Source organism: Aphelocoma coerulescens, chromosome 2, assembly GCF_041296385.1.
Source record: "Aphelocoma coerulescens isolate FSJ_1873_10779 chromosome 2, UR_Acoe_1.0, whole genome shotgun sequence".
In the NCBI taxonomy this organism is placed as follows: domain Eukaryota; kingdom Metazoa; phylum Chordata; class Aves; order Passeriformes; family Corvidae; genus Aphelocoma; species Aphelocoma coerulescens.
This window is the reverse complement of record NC_091015.1, coordinates 2,717,060-2,741,348: the sequence shown is the minus strand read 5'-3', so window position 1 is coordinate 2,741,348 and position 24,289 is coordinate 2,717,060. Positions and strand designations below refer to the sequence as shown.

Sequence of the window (24,289 nt, the reverse complement as noted above, 5' to 3'; positions counted from 1 at the left end):
CCGGGGCAGGGAAGGCGGCTGGGGGTCTCTCGGGATGGGGGTGGCCTGTGGGGATTGTACGGAAAGTCCCGCTATGAAAAGCCTCTGTCCATAAAGGAGACAGAGGAGTGCAGCAGCTTTATTCAAATAAAGGGAGAGAGGCCGCTGGGGCACGCGCTCTCCAGGTTTCGGAGGGCGCAGCCTCCTTCTATCCCAAACTCCCGGCCGCTCGTTGCCCTCTTCCTTTCCCCATTGCTGAGGTACCGGGAAGGTGCAGCCTTCCCGAATCGCCTGCCACATATTCCCCCTTAAACCTGTCCTTCTTCCCCAAAGTTCAGAAACTCAGCTTCGTGCGGCTCCCATTTCTCTGTTGCAGGAGTCAGGCTGTCTGGGCTCCGGGACAAACCTGCAGCCCAAAGTTGGTAGAGACATTAAGCCCCTTTTCCAAGATGTTAACACCCATCCCCTCACCCATGGAATTGTTTGTAAAGACATCAGCACATATCTTCCCTATCAGGAATGAGGATGGGGATGGGGTGTGGGGATGGGGTTGGGGATGAGAATGGAAATGGGGACAGGGTGTAGGGATGGGGATGAGGCTGCAGATGGGGATGGGATGGAGGTGTGGGGATAGGGATAGGTGCGAGGTGGGGGATGAGGATGGGGATAAGTGGGGATGGGGATGTGATTGTGAAGATGGTGTGGGGATGCAGATGGGCATGAGGCTGGGGTTGGAGTGTTGGAATGGGGATGGGGTGCAGGGATGAGGCAGGGGATGGGGATGGGGATGGGGATGTGGCTAGGGATAAGGGCTGAGGATGGTATCTGGGGGCCTTTGGGTGGAAGCACTTGTCCAGTTGAGCAGCCAGGGAAACAGTGGGATTTTTCCAGTGTTCAGCTTGGACACCACAGCTGGCTCACCTGGCTCTCCTGGTACCTGTGGTTGAAATCAAACCGAGCTCTGTAGCTCAGTTCTTGTACTGGTGCTTCAAGACAAACTCAGTACCACTGTACATCCCAGATGACAGATGGATTTTTCTTTTTAATTAGGAGCTGCTGCAGAAGATGAACTGGGATACAAAGCAGATTCTCATCTTCATTCCTTATAGGGGTGCCAGGCATATAATCAAGTCTGGAGGCTCTAGCCTGACATGGTACCTGTGCCTTGTGGTTGTTCATATTCATGGAGTTGTTCAGCCTGGAGAAGAGGCAGCTCAGGGGAGACCTCACTGAGGCCTTTCAGAACTTAAAAGGGGCTTATAAAAAAGCATGAGAATAACTTTACATGGTCGCATAGTGATGGGACAAGGGGAAATGGTTTGGAGTTAAAAAAAGGAGACATTTAGATTAGATATTGGGAAGAACTTCTTCCCTGTGAGGGCAGGGAGGCCCTGGCACAGGGTGCCCAGAGAAGCTGTGGCTGCCCCTGGATCCCTGGAAGTGTCCAAGGCCAGGTTGGATGGGGCTTGGAGCAGCCTGGGCTAGTGGAAGGTGTCCCTGCCCATGGCAGGGTGTAGAACTGAATGATCTTTGATAATTTTCCCAAACCCAAACCGTTCTGTGATATCATTCTGTGTTTCTCATTGCAGGTGTTGTGGCAGTAACACAACACAAACTGCTCTCCCAGGACATTCATCTGAAAAACAGCAGAATAAGAAGAGCAAACAATAAATCATTCCTGAACAAGGGAGCTCTGAACTCAAAAATCTTGACGTGGAGACGTTATCTGAGCGTTACTGAGTTCTTGCTGTCTCTAAGCAATAGCTGCACAGCTCAGCACCACGTGCAGTGAATAACCACTGATGTTCTGCTGCTCCTCTGCTAGCTTCCACTCCCCATGAAAGTATCCCACTGCTGCAGGGCTGCCTTGCTTCACAGTCTGACCATCCCTGCTGAGGGTTGCTGCTTTGGACACATTCCACTATCCCAGGTTGCTCCAAGCCCTGTCTAACCTGGCTCTGAACACTTCCAGATTGAATGCTGAGTCCAAATGTTTATAAGGAAAAATATTTCCATCTACACATCAGCAGTGATCTACCCAGTGGTGCAGGAGAGAAACAAAAAGCTGATTTTTCTCTTGCCACAACCCCAGCTGTAAGAAATGTGAACAATGAGGCACAGAGCACCACTGAAGTTCCAAAGAAAACAAGGTTACATGCAGACAGGCTTGAGCCAGATAAGCTGACACAATCTGTATCCCATATGAGAAGCTTTGCCAGGGAATTTGAAGCCAATCTTTGCTTCCATTTTTAAGCAGAAAATCCTTATGTCAAAAAAAAAAAAAAAAAAAAAACCCAAACCTGTAGAGAAAAGCATGGACTGAGTATTTGGGGCAAAAGACAAAAAATAAACATGCACCACTGAATACTGGAGTCTTGGGAGAATCTTTCTGTGTTTAGCACTACAAACAAACAATCAAAAATACCCACCAAACAACCAAATGCAGGGCACAGTCTGAAATGGCAGCATGGTTTGAATATATTTTAAGGTTTCCTTCTTCAGAGTGCTGTGGAGTGGGGTCAGCACACATTAGAAATGGCACATGCAGGGTCAGGCAGCCCAGCCAAGGGGATCAGACAAACTCAGGCAGTATTCCCTAAATCCCAGGGAGCCGTGGAAGTGCCAGCCAACACGAGCAGGGCCTTGCTGTGAAAATACCTTGCAGTTATTTCACTGAATGGGTTTTTAGGCTGTATTAAATGCAAATTCACTTCTTCTTGCCATGGCATGGGGGTTAGAAAGAGGCAGGGAACTCATCTACTCAGCTCCCCACAGCACTCAGGAAAATGTGATTTTTTGACTGACCCCCTGTTTGAATTATCCTGCCAGCCACAGAACAAAAGACTGCTTTATTAGATTGCTTGCCTCCAGGATTTTCTCAGGATTTAGTGATCCTAGCCATGACTGGGAAAGAACAGAGCATGGCAAATACTGTAGCTTTACCTAAAATTTTAAATTAAACTAGAAGAGAGCACAGTGACATGTGAAACCCTTGACAGCTTTCTGGACGAATACAAGTTGGCATTTGGTGGTTGTGTTAAAATAGACATAATGCCTTTTTAGAGCTCCAGTGTCTTCACCAATACTTCCTGAGTGAGCAGGAGGGCTGGACACAAATCCTGGGTTTAAAAGGCCACAGTGCTGGTTCCAAGGTAAATAATTGTGAATTACTCAACTGACAGCACACAGCTCTGCCTGAAAGGAAAGGTACACCCTGGTCTGAAAGAGAAGGCTCTGACAGGTTTTATGCCTTTCACAAACACATATTTATGGTATGTGAATGCACCTTGTGTGTCTCTGAGTGGTGGGGTTTATATCTGAAGGCAGGTTTAGATGAAAGATTGGAGAGAAATTCTTCCCTGTGAGGGTGGTGAGGCCCTGGCTCAGGTTTCCCAGAGCTGTGGCTGTCCCTGGATCCCTGGAAGTGTCCAGGGCCAGGTTGGACAGGGCTTGGAGCAGCCTGGGATGGTGTGGAAGGTGTCCCTGCCCATGGCAGGGATGGAATGGGATGAGCTTTAATGTCCCTTCCAACCCAACCCATTCTGTGACTCTGTGACCTTAGATGGGCAAACAGTGAATCCAAAGCATTGCAAAGTGGGGGAGGAGTGTAAGATTAAAACCTCAGCATGCTCAATTTTACACCTGTCCAGGAACCACAGCCTCAGTGAGAAGGTGCTGGAGGAGATATCAGTCACTTTCTGAGTGGAGATTTGATGTCTTACCCATGATAGCAACCATGATACTCCTGTGACAGCAGCTGGCAAGACCAGGTAGCTCAGCACCTTCTGTAGCAGCCACATCTCTATCCCACCCTGTCAGAAGGGAGACAGGATGTCATGAGAGGTGTCATGAAACATTTTGTGTCACCAACACATCAATGCAAGACCCTGGCTGAGCTCTACATTCACACAGTAATGACAGTCCCCCAAATCACATTGTAATGCTCATTTCATCCCAAAACATCCGTGGATGGAGGAATATAGGAAAAAAAGCCTTAAATTTGCATTCCCTAGGAATTTGGGAAAGTGATTCGTTAACCTCTAGAACAGCTTATTTAATACTATAGCAGGAGGTAAATCCTTCTATTTGCTGTACATTATTGCAGAAGAACATGTCATAATTTGTAGTCTAAATCCTCAATCTTGTGAGCATTTGATGAGCACATGGGAGGTTTATTTGTCTGACTGTTCTCCCTGAACTAAATGCATCCATGCCTTTAAGAAATGTAATGTTGGCTTTTTTTAAATGTGCTCAGGATATAGGGTTTGTTTTAATATGAGAAAAATCATTAAATAATTATTCAGCTTTTTCATATCCATGTTAATGGTTTCTTGTTATATATAAATACTATCACAACGGCAAAGGGACAGATGATTCAGATGGAATGTGTAAGTAGTTTTCAAAAGTATCCAGAAGCACATGTCAAAGAAAGAGTAAGTGATACTTCCCCCACGAACTAGAGCTTCCAACTACTTTCATCCCAGAGAATTCAGTGAACCTTATGTGGTTTTTCTACTTGGTAATCCTCAGCAGGTCTCTCCAAAGTCCTGTCTTAATTTCCCTTTTAACCCAGGAAAGCTTTCTACATCCACAACCTCTGGCAAGGAGTTCTAAGGTTCAGCTGCCCACAGCATGAAGAAACTTCTTCTTCCCCTGTATTAATATTGAAACATGCAAATCCACACTGACCTTCTTTCCTATGTTTGTTATTTGGGGTTTTTTAAATTATGAATTTACCCTGAGTTCTCGTGTTTTTGCCATGTTATCAGGGCTTACATACGGATAATTTCCATTTTCCTGCTGTCACTGTCTCAAGAACGCTGATCAAACCCGGAGCCTCTCTAGGCTCCCTCTTCCCGGCTCACAGTCCAAGGACAAAGAAAGCATCCGGATCTCAGCGGCTTTTCACTTTCTGCCCAGGTTTTACAGGAGGTTAAAGTGGCTTGAAGTCTTCTGACACCCTGCTGCTCGTCCCTGTCCCGCTCTGCCACGATGGTTTTGGTGAGGACAGCTGTGAGGCAGATCAGAGACCGGAGGCAGAAAAAAGAGGGGATGCACCTACTCCTCCTCCCTGTGAGCTCTGTCAGCTCCGTGCTCGGGTTCAGAGCGGAGCCCCGGGGCAGGCGGTGCAACCAAAGGAGCACTTCAGCAGGAGGTGAGAGTGTTTTAAGCTTTGAGGAGGTTTCACATTACGTTCACCCTGGAGTCAAGCAGCAGCTCGGAATATTTTTATCAGCAGGGAGCCCCGAGTACTTTGACTTTTAAAAGCCTGAACAGCATAAGCAATAAGCCAGATGTGCCTCCTGTGCTAAATGCAGCCCCATCACCGGGGTTTCATTCTGTGTCCATCTGCAGTCCATGTGAAACGGGGACTAAAGGGCATGATGCCTCTGGAAAGGGAATTAATAATCAATTACACATTTATACTGGCAAAGAATCCCACCATTTGAATACTTAAATGAACAGAGTGGGAATAAGCTTTGATTTTTTAATGTTACTTCCTACTTCTCTCTGCTGGGAAGAACTGCTTGGCAAGGCAGGGCAGGCAGAGCCATACATGCACCCCAGCTCAGGCAAGGACCAGGGGCAAGGCATTGTGCTGAAACAGAGCACTCAAGCCCAGGGTTGGCAGGTTCACGGGAAAAAACTCCAAGCAGGAATTCTCAGGTTTCCAGAGCAGCCTGATCCAATGTTACAGCTGCCCTGTGCCAGGCCTGACCCTGAGCACCTGCAGCTAAAGTCCTGGGAGGGGCAGGGAAGAGGCTGCAGAACCTGCTGGTGCACTCAGGGCTGTGACAGTCACCTCCTTTCTCATCGTTGTTTGTCCCCACACCTTACAAAGGTCCCACTTTGGAGAAGGTGGTGTGAAACCCTTGGTGCACAGGCGTCGTCCCTCACAGGCCAGATTCACCTCGAGGTATCCAGGGGCCACCGGTTTGGGGTGCAATGATGGTGGGGTGCAGTGTAGGTGCTACACTGCAATGGGGTGCAGTGTAGGTGCTCCCAACAGGCTCTGCCTGGGCTGGGATCACACCAATGGGGCAGACAGCAGGGCAGTGACATGGCAGCATTTCTGTCCCCTTCAATGTCCTGTCAAAGGGCCACAAAGATGTTCTGAGGGCTGGAGCACCTCTGCTCTGGAGCCAGGCTGAGGGACTTGGAGAAGAGAATGCTCCAGTGAGACCTCAGAGCCCCATCCAGAGCCTAAAGGGGTTCCAAGAGAGATGGAGAGAGACTTGGGACAAGGGGCAGGAGTGACAGGACAAGGGGGCTTCCCACTGCCAGAGGGCAGGGATGGATGGGATATTGGGAAGAAATTGTTCCCTGTGAGCGTGGGGAGGCCCTGGCACAGGGTGCCCAGAGAAGCTGTGGCTGCCCCTGGATCCCTGGAAGTGTCCAAGGCCAGGTTGGATGGAACTTGTGACAATCTGGTCCAGTGGAAGGTGTCCCTGCCCATAGCAGGGGGTGGCACTGGATGATTCCTTCCAACCCAGGCCATTCTGGGATTCTATGAAAGATGTTGGCACTCATCTGGGACGGTGGCTGAGAATGAGGGGGAGAATCCTGTGTCCAAGGCAGAGGCCTAATCCTGGGAGTTCAGGACAGAGACCAAGCACTCAGGTGCTGAAGTGACCTAAAGGGGAATGGAAATGCAGGTGAGAACCCATGTGAGCCTCCCAATGTGGGCTTGGTCCCACAGCACACAGGCAAGGACAGTACAGCAGGTCCAGTGAGAGTGGCCAAGAGTCCAGCAGATGCCACACAAATCCAAAGCATCGAGGCAGGTCCAGGAAGCCAGGAGCAGGTCAAGATCAGCAAAGCACAAGGCAGGGCACAGAGAGACCTCAGCACCTCTCAGGCAAGAAAATGAGCTTCAGTGCAGCTCCTGAAATACAGGAGACCTCAAACAGGTCCTCCCACACAGCACAGAAGGAGGACCCAAGGCTATGGCTGAAGCTTGTCAGAGCTCCCCCAGCACAGGCAGCCACAATTCCAGGGGAGGGAGGAGGCTGTAGAGATCAGTGGTACATGCAGGGCCCTGATGAAGTCTCCCCTCTCCCTGTACATCCTCTTGTCACGCTGCATTAACATTTAAGACCAGACACAGGCCAGGAGCCTCTCCAGCTGACCAGGACTGTGAGGGAGATGTTTGCAGCTTTGTGCTCCTTAAAACAGAGTCTCCCTCTCTCTGTTCCCTCTCCCTGTCATTCACAGCATCTTCAGGTTTTAAAAATCATCAGCTGCTTCATACTGGAGAACTCTGGTGTTTCTTGGGAACTAACAGGTCACTCAGCTCTGGATAAATGTTATGACAGTTCTTCCACTAAAGAGCTGTCATTCCTCCTCCTCCTCAGGCAGTGCTGTGGCAGCTGAAAGCACTGACAGGGCATAGTTTAAAAGCTCAGGCATTTTTCTGCCCCACAAATAAGTTAATTGACTGTATCTCTACCTGTAAATGAAGAAGGTCAGGGTTCATCCTCTGACCTGAGAGCAGGGCTTCTGTTGATGTAGCTGAACTGTGCTCCTGTTCTCCCCCACAGGACAGGCTGGCTCCTTCCTTCTGCTGACCAACGGGAGCTGCTGGTCCATGGCTTTCTCAGACCATGCCTGAGCCAGTCAGGAGGTGCCAAGAGCATCCCAAAGCAATGCCAACAACTGCACAGTAACAGATGAGTGTCCATACCAGTGTCTGACCATCTTCACTGGTTTGGAGATGTCCCTGTAGCCCTTCGGGTGGATACGTACCTAATTCTTTGTAAGATTTGATCCTAAAAAGGTCTCATTTTCTCCTCTGATTCCCAACCCAAAAAGGGAGAATTTTAAAGTTCCATCCACAGGTTGCTGACTTTTACTTCCCCCTCTTACATGACAACTTACCAGACTCAATGGAGAAATACTTGGGGAAAAATTTAATCCCAAATGAGGTCAGATGGGACAATTTCCTCATCCTTTTTAGCTCTCTGTATCTGAGGATGTGGGTGCTGATACTTCTGCCTTTTCCAGTTGTTTTTTTTTTGCCTAACCTGTGTCACTGATCAGTCTGGCTGAGCTGGAGGTCCAGCTTTTCCCTCAGTGCCAGCATGTAGGAATGCATCACTTCAAAGAGGCAGGAATGACCTTGGTTTGCAGCATCTCGCTGTCCCCTGTGGCACTGTCAGACACCAGATAAAGAGCCTCTGTGCTTGATGAGTGCTCTTGCTTTCTCCGAGAGAGAAAGAATATTTCAATTTCACAGCCCGAGTTTCCTTTGTTAACCCTTCCCCACCTGCTCTCAGGGTATTTTCATTCTCCCCAGTCTCCAAGAAGATTCAGACTGCAGGTTATATTTGACTAATTAGCAGTAGGCAAATATGCAGTTTTGTAATGTTCAAAGAACATTTTTCCCCTGGGGATTTTTAGGATTAGTGATTTAGAGCAACAACATCATCCACCACACAAATACACCCTGCTGTAGCACCGTCATGCTGAATGCACAGCACTGGAGAGCTGCAAATTTGAAAAAAGCTTATCAAAAGTGGCCAGGTATAATTAGAGGGGGAATTGAGGTCTGGCAGCAGCAGCCAGGAGCACCAGAGCTCACAGCCCCTCTAAAATGCTGTTGTTTAATGAATCCTGGGGACAGGATTAACACAGGAGGAGGGACTGTGGCAGCTCCAGTGACACTACTGGTGTAACACACCCTGCTCATCCAAAGAGAGAGTAACAGTGGTGTCACTGCTCCCTCCACACCTGCTTCATGTCCCTGTCTGCAGGGATGCAACCTTTGAGGTGTCTCATGGATCCTTTGAATCATTTAGATTGGAAAAGATCTCTAAGATCATCAAGTCCAACCATTAACCCAGCACTGCCACATTCACCACCAAATCATGTCCCCAAGTGCCACATCCACTCATTTTTTGAACACTTTCAGAGAAGTGTTTTACTACAATGTGTAAAAGATGAGGTTTTAAGGTTCAAAATTCTGGAATAAGGGGAAAACAAGGAAAATCCCAGCTTGCTTTCCAGAGCAAAGGTAATTTGTAGATATCATAACAGGAGAGTAGAGCAAAAATATGAATCCTTGAAAACGTTTTCAAAAAAGCATCCCAGCTGTCTTTGCTTTAAAAATATTATAGGCTTTAATTTGAGTTTAGGATCACTTGGGGTTGGATTTGGGGGATGAGCATCCAGAGGTGATGTATCACAGATACCACAGAAACTGTGCCATGGGCAGGGACACCTTCCACTGTCCCAGGCTGCTCCAAGCCCCATCCAACCTGGCCTTGGGCACTGCCAGGGATCCAGGGGCAGCCCCAGCTGCTCTGGGCACCCTGTGCCAGGGCCTCACTTCCCTCTCAGAAACTTTCCCATCTTGCTCCCACATCCATTAAGACCACACTGCAGCCTGATCCAGAGAGCTGCTTCCTGAGCAATGCCCCCACATCCCTTGCATTCTGCAGAACAAATACTTGGTGGGTATTAAGCAGGGAAGGATGTAGGAAATGACAATGTACTCACATTCACACAAATCCCAGAAGTCAGGGAAGGAAGCACAAGCTTACAAGTGGTTGCAATGTTGTTTTCTCAATTTTCCTCCGAAGAGCCCACATTTCAGTGCTCTCAGCAAATGATGCCTCTGCTCACAGATATTGTTTCTCCCAGACACGTCCCTTCTAGGACAAAGCTCATCCAACCGTGGCACTACAGCACTCCAGTTACTCCTAATCCAAATTAACTTGTCTCAGTTTTCACACATCAGATACCTCCAGTGCTGGTAACAGCCCATAAAACTGCAAGGGAGAGACCAAAGCACCGGGAAAATTATTCGGAAAGTCTGCTCCATTAGGGAGAGAACAAACCAAAAGAAAATCACCGGCCTCAGGAACAGAAAATGGGCTGTGTCCCTCAAACACGATGCTTGCTGGGAATAATGTGGCATATTCATGCTGACTTTTGTAAATGCTGCAATTACTGTCTGGCTGCCCTAAATAGTCACATTTATCTCGGGAGACTTTCTCTGCTCTGTGTGATTTTTCACGGCTCTTCCTCTGAGCTGTTTGCTCCCCGGCAGAGTTGTTTGCATGCTCGTTATTTTTATGGTTTTCCCCTTCATTTCCCTGTAAGTAGAACAGCAAATAAAAGGTGTAGAGAGGGTGTGAGCGAGTTCCTGCCAGGGGTCAGTGGCAGCTCAGTCAGGCCAAGCAGCAGAAGGTGGTTTCTGACAGCAGATTCATCCTACAATTGTTTGAGACAAGTCAACAGCTGAGGTTGACTTTAGAGAAGGAAAATGATTGATGTGGTGCTCTGGCAGGAAAATGGGAAGAAAATTAAGGCAGAGACACAGTTTTCTCTCAAGAAATGAATTGTTTTCACCTCAGAATTAAAGGACACATTATTCCCATTTTTAGCACCAGGAGAATTTGATTCAGCCACACCTCACTTGTCAGTGCCAGCAGGGATGCAGAAGAAAATGTGGCCATGGAGGTGTGATTAAATACCCTCTAATGAAGTTTTCCAATTATTTTCCTTGGCTCATATGTTTTAACTAGACCCAGGTGCATCCAGTGTTTGGGTCAGAAATTATACTCAAAACTTTTTCTATTCTGTGGGTTTCAGTTTGGTCAGCTCTGCAGGTGTGGACCAGTAGCATGAACTGGCCAGCACTTTATAGAATGTGGAAGAAACATTTCCTAGTGCAGCCAGGATCTAAAAGCCCAGGCATAAAGAGTCATAGAATGGAATCACAGAATTGTTTAGGTTGCAAAGGTCTTCTAAAATCAAAATTAACCATTAACACTGCCAAGGTCACCACTAAACCATGTCTCTAAGTGTTACCTCTACACATCTTTTAAATCCTTCCAGGAGTGGTGACTCCCCTGAGCATCCTGTTCCAATGCCTGACCACCCTTTCCATGGAGAAATCTTCTCTAATATCCAATCTAAACTTTCCCTGGTGCGACTTGAGGCCATTTCCTCTTGTTCTGTCACTGTTCCCTGGGAGAAGTGACCAACTCCCACCTGGCTGCACCCTCCTGTCAGAGAGTTGTAGAGAGTGAGATGGTCCCCCCTGAGCTTCCTTTTCTCCAGGCTCAACAGCCCCAGTTCCATGGGTTTATCTACAAACCTATATGTAGGTTGACAGCTGTTTCTTGCCTCAGAATCTGAGGCTGAATCTGTGCACCCACTATTTTATTGATCCTGATTTATGTTTATAGACATTGTGTGATTTTATCACTCCTTCATTTACCTACATCCATTAACACTTCCACATCTCACTGTCTAGTTAGATACCAACTGGCAGCAACAGCTTCACGGCTGGATTTTCCCTCATTCTGTTCCTTAATTCACCATTAAAACTTCATTAGTATTGTGATGGTAAAAGGCTTAGTTATTCATTATTATTCTCCCAAAGGCCAGGCAGATACCCTGGACAAACACTTGGCAGATTCAAGCACCAGGACTAAATCTAATAGGGTGATGCAGAATGTAACAGAAATTAGTTCCCAGCTGATCCATAATCCTCCATCAGAACAGCAACATTTATCTGTCTTTGACTGACAGGAACACACGATTTGATCAAGACATCCAAGCTGCAGGCACAGGATACCTCACCTACATGACACCTGCAACAAGATGATCTTTAAAAGGTCTGTTCCAACTCAAACTATTCCATGATTTTCTAAATCTCTCTGTGGTTTCTCACATGGCCAATCCTAATTTCTCACCGGGGGAGGGAAGTTTTGGCATGCACTGGAAAGAAGCAGGCTGGAGGTTGGCTGCTCCCTGGTTCACATTTTATTTACGTGTTTCCATTCAGGTTTTACTTTAAGCTCCTGTCTTATGATAAGGCAAATGCTTCCTATGCAGAGGCATAAACAAGATTTTAACTACATCATGCCAGAGTTTTATATATCTCTGTCTACCAAAATATCTTTTAGTATCAAATTAAGTGAGGCACTGAACTCCCAGCACAGATATTTTGCTGTTGCTGCAGGAAAGAGAAATTGTCATTCGCAAACAAATCGATGCAGTTTCCTGTCTCTGACAGTGGCCAGTGTTGAATGTTTCAGGGGACAATATAAATCCTTCCCTTCTTCCAACCTGCTCTATCTGTAAGTGCACACACTGCACTTAACTGTTCAATCCGGAAAAAGAATATCTTCCTAACCTTAGCTGATTGTAATTGCATAGAGCTTTATTTATATCAACATCAATATTCATCTGGATGGTTATTACCAGCACTGCTACCAGGAGGCACTGCATGTTTTATTACTGCTGTTCTCTAAAGGCACTGTGCCAAGTGAGGACTTCTGGTAATCCTTCATTCCTCCTATAGAAACCGCCCACTTCTTTGACGGAACTCCCTGCAGGAATCCATCCTGCCTGTACCCACAAGCCAGAATTTCATAGAATCACAGAATTATTTGGGAAAGAAGGGACCTGAAAGACCATCCCATTCCAACCCCCCTGTCATGGGCCACCTTCCACTAGACCAGATAGTCCCAAGCTCCATCCAACCTGGCCTTGGACACTTCCAGAGATCCAGGGGTAGCCACAGCTCCTCTGGGCACCCTGTGCCAGGGCCCCAGAACCCTCACAGGGAGGAATTTCTTCCCAATATCCCACCTAACCCTGCCCTCTCTCAGTTTGAAGCCATTCCCCCTATTGCTGTCACTCCAGGCCCATGTCCCAAGTCCTTCTCCAGCTCTCCTGGAGCATCTTTAGGCCCTACAAGGGGCTCTAAGGTCTCCCTGGAGCCTTCTCCTCTCCAAGTGAACATTCCCAGCTCTCCCAACCTGGCTCCAAAGAAGAGGTGTTCGAACCCTTGGAGCTGCTCTGTGACCTCCTCTGGACCAGCTTCAACAGATCCAAGTCTGTCTTGTGCTCAGGACTCCAGAGCTGGACAGGGCACTGCAGGTGGGGTCTCAGGAGGACAGAATACAGGGGGAGAATCACCTCTCTCGACCTGCTGACCTTAATTTTTCAGTGCTCTCTTTTGTTACCAGGAGTGTCTGTTCATTCCTCAGGTTCAAGCGCAGGGAGCCGTTCCCTTTTGCCTACTCAGATCTCCTGCGAATTGCCTGCCTCGCTGCAGCCATGGCTCTGCCAACTGCTCGGCTTTCCCTTACTGGCACTGCTCTTGCTGTTATTATCACTCTGTTCTGGAGCCTCAGCTGCAGATTCACCGCTTTAACACCAGAACAAAGCACTGTATCAATTAGTTTGACCTCCCAGCTCACAGAGGCCACTACATTTCACCCAGTTCCCTTCTCACTGTGCCTTGAATTCTTTATTTTTAAAGCACTGGCAGCTGTATGGATTTATCCATCCCCGAGATGGCTTTGTGTGGAGTCAGCATGGTTTCCATATGATTTAATGGTTCAGGATCAGCATACAAATGGAGCTGCACTTGTTCTGGGGCCAGTTTGGGTCTCGGAGCGGTGCAGAGCTCAGCTGGTTCTGCTGGAAGCCAGCTCCAACCTCTCTGTGCTACATGTCACACCCCTGGAGCAGGAAGTTTGGGACAGCAGTGACAAGGTGTCCCACCAGCGCTACGTGAAGTCATTTCTGGCTCAGCACAGCAAAGTGATGGATCTCTGCTGCTCTGCAGAGCTGCTTCAATGGTCCCCAGCACAGGAAGGGCCCCGAATCTCTGCGTACATTTGCATCTCAGCTAATTAACAATCCCTCCTGCGAGCCACGGCGCTGGCACGGGGCTGCAGAAGCTGTCTGAGCTGAAGCTAACAAGCTCTGAAGCACCTGAGCTGACTCAGTTTCAAGCGTTTCAAGCTGCATAACAGAGTGTTCTCAGATGGTGCTGGGTGAGAATATCGAGCCAGGTTTACACGTCTTTAATAATGCAAAGGCAAAAAGGTAAATGAAATTTTAGGGGAAAAAAGAAAGGGAAAAATCTAGGGGAGAGGAATCATCATGCCACATTCCCCTCAAAAAGCTATTAATTAAATATTAGTTTGAATCAAAGTGATCCTGGGGATATTACACTTCATACCAAGCCTCTTACAGGGCTGTGTGGCTGCCTCCAGCAATACACATGAATTTTCCTTTTCTACTTGCTCAGTACCATTTTTTATTTCTAATCTCTGCCTCAGTGTCATTCTGAACAAGAGCAGGCTTTTAGGCAAAATTGCCTTATTCCTTTTACTGACAGCAGGCCGATAGAGGTTGTCAAAGTCCCTACCAAAAGCCCTCTGTTGTCACCCGTTCTGAGAGCTCAGGATTTAATACAAGAGACAAGAGGCACAGGGAAACAGATGGGAGATGGCAAGAACACAGTAACACAAACAGTCTAATTTTATTGGAAAGGGTAAAGACTCTCTTGTGCTGCTGTTCTGTAGCGTGTCCCACTTACTGGGCTTCCACGCAAGACTCCACATGCAGAAGCAGACTTCGTATCATTAACCTCCGCAATCTCCTGCAGCACCAGGTTTCACTGGTTAATTATATGCTGTGTAAACGAACCTCTTGTTTTTGACCTAGTTTGAGTGCTACTGAGTGGGTAAATCATGTCTGATATGAGGTAAGAAACTTCTGCCTTTGCATAAATTGCATTGATTGCTAGCAAGACATCAGGGTGGGGTTTTTTTTCATAATTTGGAATTATAACGCCCTGAGATAAATGAAAAAAATAATCACTTTGGGGTTGGGATCAGGCCAAGTGTGATCTTGAGACATTCACAGGACACCAACCCACACATCAGGCATTTAGTGGTTAAGGGAATGTAAAATCATCAACCCCTATATCTACACACAGTAGAATATTTACAGAATTGAGGTATTTTTGTAAAATTATTTAGGGAGAACTCATACTAATGCAAGCAGGGTAGCAAATAAGCATGTATTTTCACAGGAAGGTTGTGGAGGCAGGGATCATCCTGCAGCAGCTCAGATATAATGTGGATTTCAAGGCCTGAAGAAGCCACAAGCACAGGAATATTCCCTGCCCCATTAAGCAATTCACACATAATGGATTAATGAGTTGCTGATATTTCTATCACGCTGGGGCAGTCATTAACAAATTCTGTTTACTGCCTGGATAGCAGATGGGGCCACCTACTCATGCCAGGGATGGAAACACTCCTAAAGCTTCAGGGCAGGATGGGGGCATGCTCAGTAATCCTTCAGGAAGTGTGTCAGTGGTTCAGGTATTAAGTGAGCTCACAGGAAATCCCGGGAGAAAGGGAAGCCTGAGTGAAGAGAACCACAGGCAGCATTTGGATGTCTGAGGCTACAGATATCCCTGTACCCTGTCCAAGTGTGTCCCCACATCAACTCTCCTTCCCAGCAAAAGTCCTAGGATAACAGTTTTGTTTGAGAGGTGCCGTTTCCTCCCCTTTGGCTCTCTAAACTCAGATGCTGACCTGGGGATTTTTTAATGAAGCCCCTTTTCGCTGTTTCCATTTGCTTAACAGATAAACTCCCTGTTGGCCTTTCACTTTTAACTTTGTGTGTGCTCAGCACTGAGGCTTGGCGTAATTAAAGCCCCTTTTCAGTTATTCTGGTCTGCAATATTTACTCTTCATAACAAATACCAAAGAAATGGCTTTGCATGACTGACTGACGGAAGGAAACACTCCAGGTGCTCGTCTGTTCTTCAGTAACACAAGTTTTTTTAATTTAAATGTAGAATTTGCTGGCTCTTTTTTTGTCTTTCAATGCTCCAAACCTCAGTGACCCCCGTGAACAGCTCTGAGTCAGTTCTTCTCCTGGTGCCAACACTTTGCATCCCTCATGGAGCAGAATCTGCATGGAACAGTGAAGAGTGAGATTTTGAACAAGCAGTCGTGAATTTGTCTCACAAAAGTATTTTGAGCACCACCGCCTGAACCCAAATGCCCCAGATAATGAAAAGCTTTTTTGGAAATTCCTTCTCCTCCTTAAGTAACAAACTAGGTAGGAAAACACTCAGCACCAAGGAGCAGAGCAGAGGTTTTTCAGGAACTAGGCCCTCTACCAACAACTTGCTGCGCAGAAAAAAACCTCGTTTCCCACTGCAGTCTCAGGTTCCACATACAGAATTTGCAAAAAAGATAAGGAAAAGCCTCCACAAATACCTAAACAAAAGCTGCTTAGTTCAAGCTCTCATGGCCACATGGAGACTAATAGTTATTAAGGCAATCAAAGACACTTTGGAAATTAAAGTCTGTGCCCCAGTTCAAGCAGTTTTACCCCAAAGTGCCCGCAGGCTCTGGAGCTGCTCCACAGGCACTTTGCAGCCTCCTACTTTTCAACCTCCCAAACCAAGAGGGCTCTGTGTCAGGAAAGAATGCATTTTCCAGCCAAGATTTGTCAATGTGGATTCTTAGGCATGAATTGTACCACCAAGGAATCTCCAAAGCTGATTTGAGGTAGGCTAAAGTTGGATCCGTGGATCTCGGTGTGCAGATCTCAAGTTGTGCCTTGGACTGGAAAATAACCAGAAAATGTTAGCCTATAAAAAGAGGGTGTTTCACAAATTTATGGCTTATCAAAAACTAGAATAAGACAGAAGCAATTATTCATAAGTGTGCTGAGTGTGACCCCCCTCACACTGCCTACACCCAGAGCCACTGCCATCAAAGGGGACTTTGTCATTGCTTTCAATGGACACAGGATGTGACCAGAGCAGCATCTGCAGCAGCTCCCAGAGAGGAACACGAGGAAAAATATCTTCATTTGTAACTCAGTGTTTCATCTTTCAAAAGACCAGCCTCAGATGTGCTTTGGAAAGTCTTTTTTTGGGTATCTTTTTCTTCCACCAAGCTGCATATTTATCAGCTCTAGTCCTAGACATGATCTTAAGAGCTTATCTCCCAAGGGATCAGAACTTCTTTCCAATTTGCTTCTTTATTAAAATAATCAGGGCTTGAAATTAACTTCTTTTTTTTTTTTATTACTCACAATCTTTGCTACTTCCATCAAGAGCAAGCAGCAAATTTCCATGTCTTTTTTGAAACTTTTTGCTTATTTATTTGTTCATCTGCCTCTAGCAAGTTCATGTTGTGAGGACAGAAAAGCAAGAAACTGTAGGTGAAAGGGAATTAATAATTTATTTGAAGATTAAGGAAATCAAAGAGATGTGCTTTCAAATTTTAATTATGGCAAGGAATTCCTGCAGACCTCCTGCAACACAACTTCTTGGTAGCTTTGTTTCTCAGCTACCATGGAAAAGTGAGGCAAATAACACCCTTCTACTTTGTAAGAGCATTTCACAGCTAAATAATTTAGGACTAGACTTGCTACTTTTTTTTTTTTCCCACATTTTTTGACAGCTTACCCTGTAAGTATCCCCAAGGACCAGCAAACCAGTGTGACAACTCCAGTGACAGGATTCCTGAGGGACCACTTGCACAATCATGTGTTATTAGACCTAATAAAGAATGACAGAATCTGGGTGTTAAAATTTCAAGAGATGCTCAAACACTATCGTGACAGCAACCATTAAACTATAGATAAATTACATCTAAAACAATCCCACTTTGCTGCATTCCCAACAGCTAAAATATCCTGTGATTTCAGCATTGCTACTTTATTCTCAGCAGGGTTTTTCTTTTCATCTAAAACCTCTGAATTTCTCCTCAGACAAGGACATAATTGCAGATACTGCTGCCAGGTAAAATTACTGCAGAGTTCTGGTTTGTACAACTTCTAGGAAGCATTGGAAATAATTTGCTTTTTTGAGTGCTGAGGACTAAGTGTCCTTCCTGCTCAGAAAGAAACAAAACTTCTTTCTGGAATTACTAAAGGTACTGTTACAAGAGTATTTATACAAATTAAATTAATAAAGCAAACTGTTTTAAGCTTCTGGACATCCTCGGTGTGAAGTAACTTGGCCTGAAGGATGTGTTAGGCTGAGGATTTACAGTTTTAATTCTCCTTTCTAAACAGTTTGACACTTCAATTTCTCATTGCCATTTCCACACTCCAGCATGGTCCAACATCCCCAACGCAGAATAAATAACCTATGGCCCGCTCCAATCATTAAAATGTATTTGGTTTAAATTTTGGGGGGTTTCTAAGACATAGCAAGGCTGAGGCAGAGCAAGAGGCAGGATGATCCCAAGGCTGGTAGCAGCCACGTTCTCATCCTGAGGGAACACATTGCAGGGAACATTTTCCATACATAATCTTCTGAGGGCTTATTTATACGCACAAAAATATTTTACTTTCATGGAGAGTCGTCTTAGACACCTCAAATTAAAGGGGTGAAGGAGCTGGGGGGGTCCCTCAGCTCCACAGCCCCACACGGCTATAAGGGTGAGGAGTCAGGGCAGTGTGATACCCCACCATGGGGGTTATTTATTCTGTAAAGGTTATTTATTCTGTTATTTATTCACTGTATTTGTTCTCGTTATGTATTCTGTAAAGCCCCTTCCTCCTGCCCGAGCCGCGTTCAAGGAGGTGGGCAAGCAAACCTCCACTCCCATTTTTACAGAGAGGGGAGAACACCAGAGGGAATCGAGCCGCTATTTCCAGGATTAAAACTCACAGCCTACCGCTTACAGGCGATTACAATTCCCATGGGGGGGGAAAGCATGACTTAAGAGTCGAATGTTTGTATTTTTTTTTTAACATTCATCGTTTTAAACGCGGCACAGGGGGAGCTTGCTCACGTCATGTCTAGGAGGGAGCGGAGCCCCCATCCCTTCATGGCGCCACTCCCGTCCCTTCCCCCCCATCCCGGCAAAGTATGAGCTAAGAACTGGATTCTTTTTCACATTATTATTTTTATTTAAACATTCATCATTTTAAACGCGGCACGGGGCAGCCCGGTCACGCGTCCCCTCCCAGCACCGCCCCCCCGGCCCCTCACGCAGAGGGCGGGAAAGCGCGGCGGGCAGGGCGGGCCGGGGGCGTGGCCTGGCGCGGCCATTGGGGCCGGGCGGGTAATGGCGGCCGGGGGCGGCGGCGCCGCCTGGCGGCGGGGCGGGGGGGCAGCGGGGGCTGAGGGGGGCGCGCCGTGAGGGGACAAAGCGCTGGAGCCGCCAGGTAAAACCCCGGGAAAAGGGAGCGATGGGAAGCGGGTGGAAGGAGGGGATGGGCCGCGCTGACGGCGTCGAGCCCGGCTGCGTGTTCGCGGCAGGATCCGCTTCCCCTCAGAACGAGTTTCCCCCGCCGCCCCGGGGTTGGGGCTGAGGCGGAGCCGCCCCGCTGTAATTGAACCCCTGGGTGAGGAGGGAGGGACGGAGGGAGGGATCGCGGGGGCTCCTTCTCTGCTTTGTGTCCAGGTGGCGAGGCCGAGGGGCGGCCATGGGGGTGCAGGACCGGCCCCAGTGCTTCTTCGAAATAGAGATCAACAGGGAGCCAGGTAAGGCTGTGCTTGGGGCTTTTAAATCACGTTTTTTGCCTGAATAATGGGCCCAAGCCGCTAGCAGCGAGTTTGGCCATTGATGCGTTATTTCTTAGTTACTTTTTAATAACTTCGGATGTTTTCTGGGGTGCTGGATGCTCCTTATTCTCTCTTGAGATCGAATTTTATTTGCTAACATGAATATAAAGGTTTGGCAGGGCTGGTAAACGCTGTTCTGAAGGTAAAAAAGCCGTCTGGTGATGTATTACACCTTTTCTGTTATACCTTTGTTATGCCACTTCTATAAACTATGGAAAATCGGGGCAGGCTGTGAAGAGACTGGATATTTACCCCTGTAAGTATTTTTAGTGATACAGTAATTAAAATTGGGAAGGCACTTACGAGGTCATCTGGGCTAAATCTTCCCTTGTCCTGCTCAAAATGCGTCTTCTGAATGTAAAGGAAGAACTGGGCATTCAGTCATAGAAGCACAGAACACCTCACTAGCTGGCCTGTTAAAAAAACCCGATAATGAAAATAAATCCATCTTTTAACTCATATTTTCCCTGGGCAGGTGTAATGCCCAGGAGTGGTAGGCTGTGAGTTTTAATGCTGGAATAGCAGCTTGGTTCCTTCTTGTGTTTTCCCCTCTCTGTAAAGATGGGAGTGGGGATTTTTCTCACCCATCTCTTTGAACACGCATTTATCAGTGCATATTAGTTGTCTCACACATATTCCGTGCTTTATCTTGCTACCACTTGTCTCCAGAAAAATGAATGTATGTGATGTCTTCATTACGCTTTCACTTTCATTTTCAGCTTCAATGTTTCTCTGAAAACCTTTGAATTAAGAGCTTATATCTCCGAGATTCCAAAATTCAGCTGCATTTAGATGCAACTGAAACCTTTTTAGCGTTTTATTTTCACCACGATTTCAAAAGAGAGGTTCTGTTCGAACTTCAGAGACCTGGTAGGGCATATCTATAAATCTGTTGCTATTGTAACTCCTATCTGAGTTATTTTGATTGACAGTGTGTTTTCTGAATACTTCCAGTGAACAGATAAGGGGTGATGTAAATGGAGTTTTAACATGTTCCGTTGCTTTAATTTCGGGTGGAATTTACTATGGAATGAGACAACTAAAACTGTTCCAGGTTGGGTAGGTCTCCAGTTAGGAATGGTAGTTTGATGGGATTGATTTATGACAAAGACAATTAATTCTTCATCTCGTTTGCTGTTAATCTTTTTAGGTTTTGTGTGGGTTTTTTTGTTCTGACTCCATCTGAAGGATCTCTCCCTGCGCTGTTTTCTCTGCTCTTCCTGCACAGGTTGCTGCTCCCATTTCATGATCTCTCTTCCTGCCTCATCCCCTCCTCAGCCTTGAGCTGTGCATCTTGAGTGAAAGTGGATTACCTTGCTTTCCCCCAAACCTATTTGGGTTTGGTGACTGATAGAGCTGTCAGAGAGGAATTGCAGCCTTGGTGTTCTTGGTGGTGCAGAGCTTGGGTTACCTGGAGCAGACCCAGGGCTTTGGCTCTGTTTGTGCCTGTCTGCATTTATTTTCTCCTGAAAGTAACAGGAATCTCCCAGCTGCACATCAAACTTGGAGCCCTGCTGGTTTCATTGCCACCTGACTAATGGCTTGGATTTTTGCAGGAAAAATGCCAGTTTGTAAAATTGGTGTTGGGACTTGCTTGCTGTCTAGTCAGGCTACTTTATTCTGGTGCCTGTTTATTAATTCACCATGCAAGTCTGTCTTGGGATTTAAGGATATATTTAAAAAGCTTAAACGTTGCTCTCTTAGCTCTAAGATGACCTTCAAAAGCTGAATCAGGTGGTAAATCAGTGCTTCCAGGTGACACCAGGCACTAACTCTGAGGGATGTGCTCTCCTGCTGGCACTAGTGAGGTATTCATTTTAACTTTTAAGCTGCCAGCAGATTTCCAAATGAACGTTTTGCTTAATTGACTTCAGTAAATAAGCTGATGTGCTTGTTCATTTTTAGGCGATGTAGGGAGGAGTGGGGGGCAGAACAGCCCTGCATTTTGTTGCTAGCCAAGAAAAAAGGCCTTGCCCCCACCTTGTGTGCACTAAAAAGCTGAACTAACATCTCCACAAAATGCAGAGAGAAGAGGACATGCCTCTTGCAGCACTGGAAGCATCTTTTTGCCTGCAGAACACAAAACTCTGTCATTTTTTACACTGTAGGTTGCTGGGAGTCCAAAAATGTTCCCCCCACGCAGCTGCCAAATCTTGGTTCTCCCCTTCCAGGCTTTGCTTGCCCAGTGTGTGTCAGGATACCTGTAGCAATTAAAAGTCAGGTCAGTTTTACTCTAATAAAATCCCTTAGAAAATGCAGGAGTGAGTATCTTTGCTTTGGCTGTGCTTCCAGAAGCTTTATTACAGCTTTTGTGTCTATATTTTATTACAGCTACAGAATCTTGGAATAAAACTCAGTGCCAGCTTGTACTTGCCTCTTGCAGTGGGGCAAACTTTGTTGGCTTGGTGTTTCTTAAGGCTAAATTTAGGCTGCTTTTAATAAATTGCCTGTTTAGCATTTTTTTTTTTTTTTATGAATGCAGGTTGTGGCTCATAATTTTTAAAGGGCAAATGGAAAATAAATCAGGAAGAAGCATTTATTTTGATACTGGCACAAACAGTGCTTCTCCCTTCTCTTGGGCCCCCCACCAGTGGATTTGGGCACATAGAGTGTGCACACAGGATTAAACTGCTTATAGTATTCCAAGAATTTTGGGATGGCAGCAGATGCCTATTTAAATAATTCTGTCTTTACTCTGTGAGGCAAAATCTGTGTGAAGCTCCAGCCTTTCAGGTACCGTGATAATTGGAACAGATGTCCCACTAGGATGTCACAGATGCAGTTGGCTGCTGTAGCAGTTCCTGTGGCCATCCAAGATCTTTTTCCCACATCCCCCCTCCTCACCCCACCCCCTGACTGGCTTTATCCATCATAAAGTATATTAAATTTACTCATTTTTGCTCTGTTTCATTCTTATTCATAGAATAATTTTCTTTGTCATAACTCTTCTTTTTTTTTTTTTTGCTTTTTTTTTTTTTCTTTTGCTTTTTTTCTCCTGTCTTCTGTTCCTGTTTGAGCCCTGGCTCATTGATTTGTTCCACTTCAGTTTCTTTCGTTCCTGGGGTATGTGCCTTCCCTTATCAGCCAGTCTGGTCTTTCCTTACTTCTCTCTTTCTAGTCACTTTTGCCTGAAGTTTGGTGTGTTTTGAGATTTCAGCTGCTATGAATTTATGTGAAATGAACTCCACTGCAAAAGTCATTGTATTGTGCCTCCAGTTATAGACCCAGTGATGCCTTGTGGGGTTTTTGTTGCCTTTCCTAAAGAGAAAACTGTTCTCACCTGGCTTCACATTAACTTTTAGTCTTTTGAAGGGAAAAAGTTGTATATTGGCAGAAAATGGAGCAGCATGAACCCAGAACTCTGGGTGTCCATGAACCCGTGGGCAACCAACCCATTGTGTGTGGACAGCAGGAGCCAAGGGGGATCCCATATGGAGAAAACCCCTATTGGGGTGGTAAGATGGAGATTTGAAAGGAGCTGATTCAATAAAAATTTTATTCAGAATAATCATGTGAAATTGTTGCCAGTGCAGGATGAAATGAAGTCCCTGAAGACTCCCCTTGAGGTCTGGAACAAGTTGGATGAGTAAATAAAAGACAAACTGATCTGCCTCCTCTGCCAGGAGAAGGCCAAGTGCTGCCTCTCACTTCCATATCCCTGGGAAACTGAAGCCAGGGAATGTTTGCTGTGTGCAGTACTGAAATAAGTTTGGTTTTCTGGAGACCACAGAAGAAGGGAATGGAGGGAACTTCAGGTGGTATTTGTGGCAGAAGGGGCTTAGGAGAGAGCTGGGAAGAGAAGTTTATGGAAGTTTTCCTTGCAAGGAGTGCAAGTGGGGCACAGAGGTGTCAAAGTGTTAATGTGTCAGAACTACAGATCCCTGCTCAGGGGAACAGGGGCATCCATTCTTGAAACTCACATTGCAAATAAAACCTATTCTTGTTCCACAGCAAGCTTTTATTTCCTTGAAAACTGTAGCCGCATTTCTACTTTGAAGCAGTTTTTTAAAAAAAATTATCTGCATTAGCGTTCACAGATTTAGGGATAAACAAATTAATAGAATTCAAATAGGGTCCTTTTAGTGAGCTGTTATTTAAACTTGGATGCAAATCTGTCTGAGCCTTTGGGCCCTTGGCAGCCATCCTGGGCTGTGCATCACTGTCTTAGTGGTTGTAATCCCTGCTTTCTCCTTCAGCAGGATGTTCCTGCTGATAGGGTGGGAAAAGTACCTCTTGTTTGGCTCACTCTAAGAAATTGAGGGAAGATAAAATCCAGTAGATGCAATTTTGAAAAACCAGGGTTATTTTGGGAGTGTATAGCTGAATTTGATACCTGTGTGGTCCAAACATAATAAAGTGTAGCAAAACAGTTCACACTACTTGGAAAATAACTTGAAACAGTTTGTGTTTGGCTCCCAAGGTTTTTTCCAAAAAGTTAACCAGCTAAATTGGAAGATTTACCTTTGAAGCAATAAACACTTGAAATCAATGATTATTTTAATAAACTTTGCTAGCAGGAGCCCTTATTTCAGTATAGCATGGATATTCCTACCCTGAGTTTTTACCACTTAATTTGAATCAAGTATTAGTTCTTCTTCAGCTGGAAAATTGTTAAGGAGTTCAAAAACAAAAGAAAAAAAAATTTATCTTTTAATTTGAAGACAGAGTTCTGAAATTGAATTATTTCTGGTCATTTTGCTTTCTGGTTTCTCTAATTGGTACAGCTCATTAGCTGCAGAGAGCACTTTATCAAATTTCCAAACGGCTTAGATTTTATATAGGCAGCACTTGCTGTATGTAATGTGCATATTTCTTTCACCACTTACTCTAGTTCCTTAAAAAATAAGTTCAAAGCCTGCTAACAAATAATACTTTATCAAATTACTGTTTTATAAATAATAGGCAAATGTAATCCCAGCAGTTTTTACTTCAGCCTGGAGTTGA

General features: G+C 45.8%; 1 protein-coding gene across 4 annotated transcripts in view; it reads left to right on the top strand.

The window, feature by feature from the left end:
• Nucleotides 1-18,928: 18,928 nt before the first annotated feature.
• Nucleotides 18,929-24,289, top strand: part of NKTR (natural killer cell triggering receptor) — a 36,662-nt gene continuing 31,301 nt past the window's right edge. For all 4 annotated transcript variants that reach the window (XM_069006278.1, XM_069006276.1, XM_069006277.1 and 1 more), the window contains exons 1-2: nucleotides 18,929-18,945; nucleotides 19,185-19,264. In XM_069006278.1, coding sequence (XP_068862379.1) covers nucleotides 19,207-19,264 — 58 coding nt within the window. In that variant the 5' untranslated portion in view covers nucleotides 18,929-18,945; nucleotides 19,185-19,206. The remainder of the gene's footprint in view (nucleotides 18,946-19,184; nucleotides 19,265-24,289) is intronic.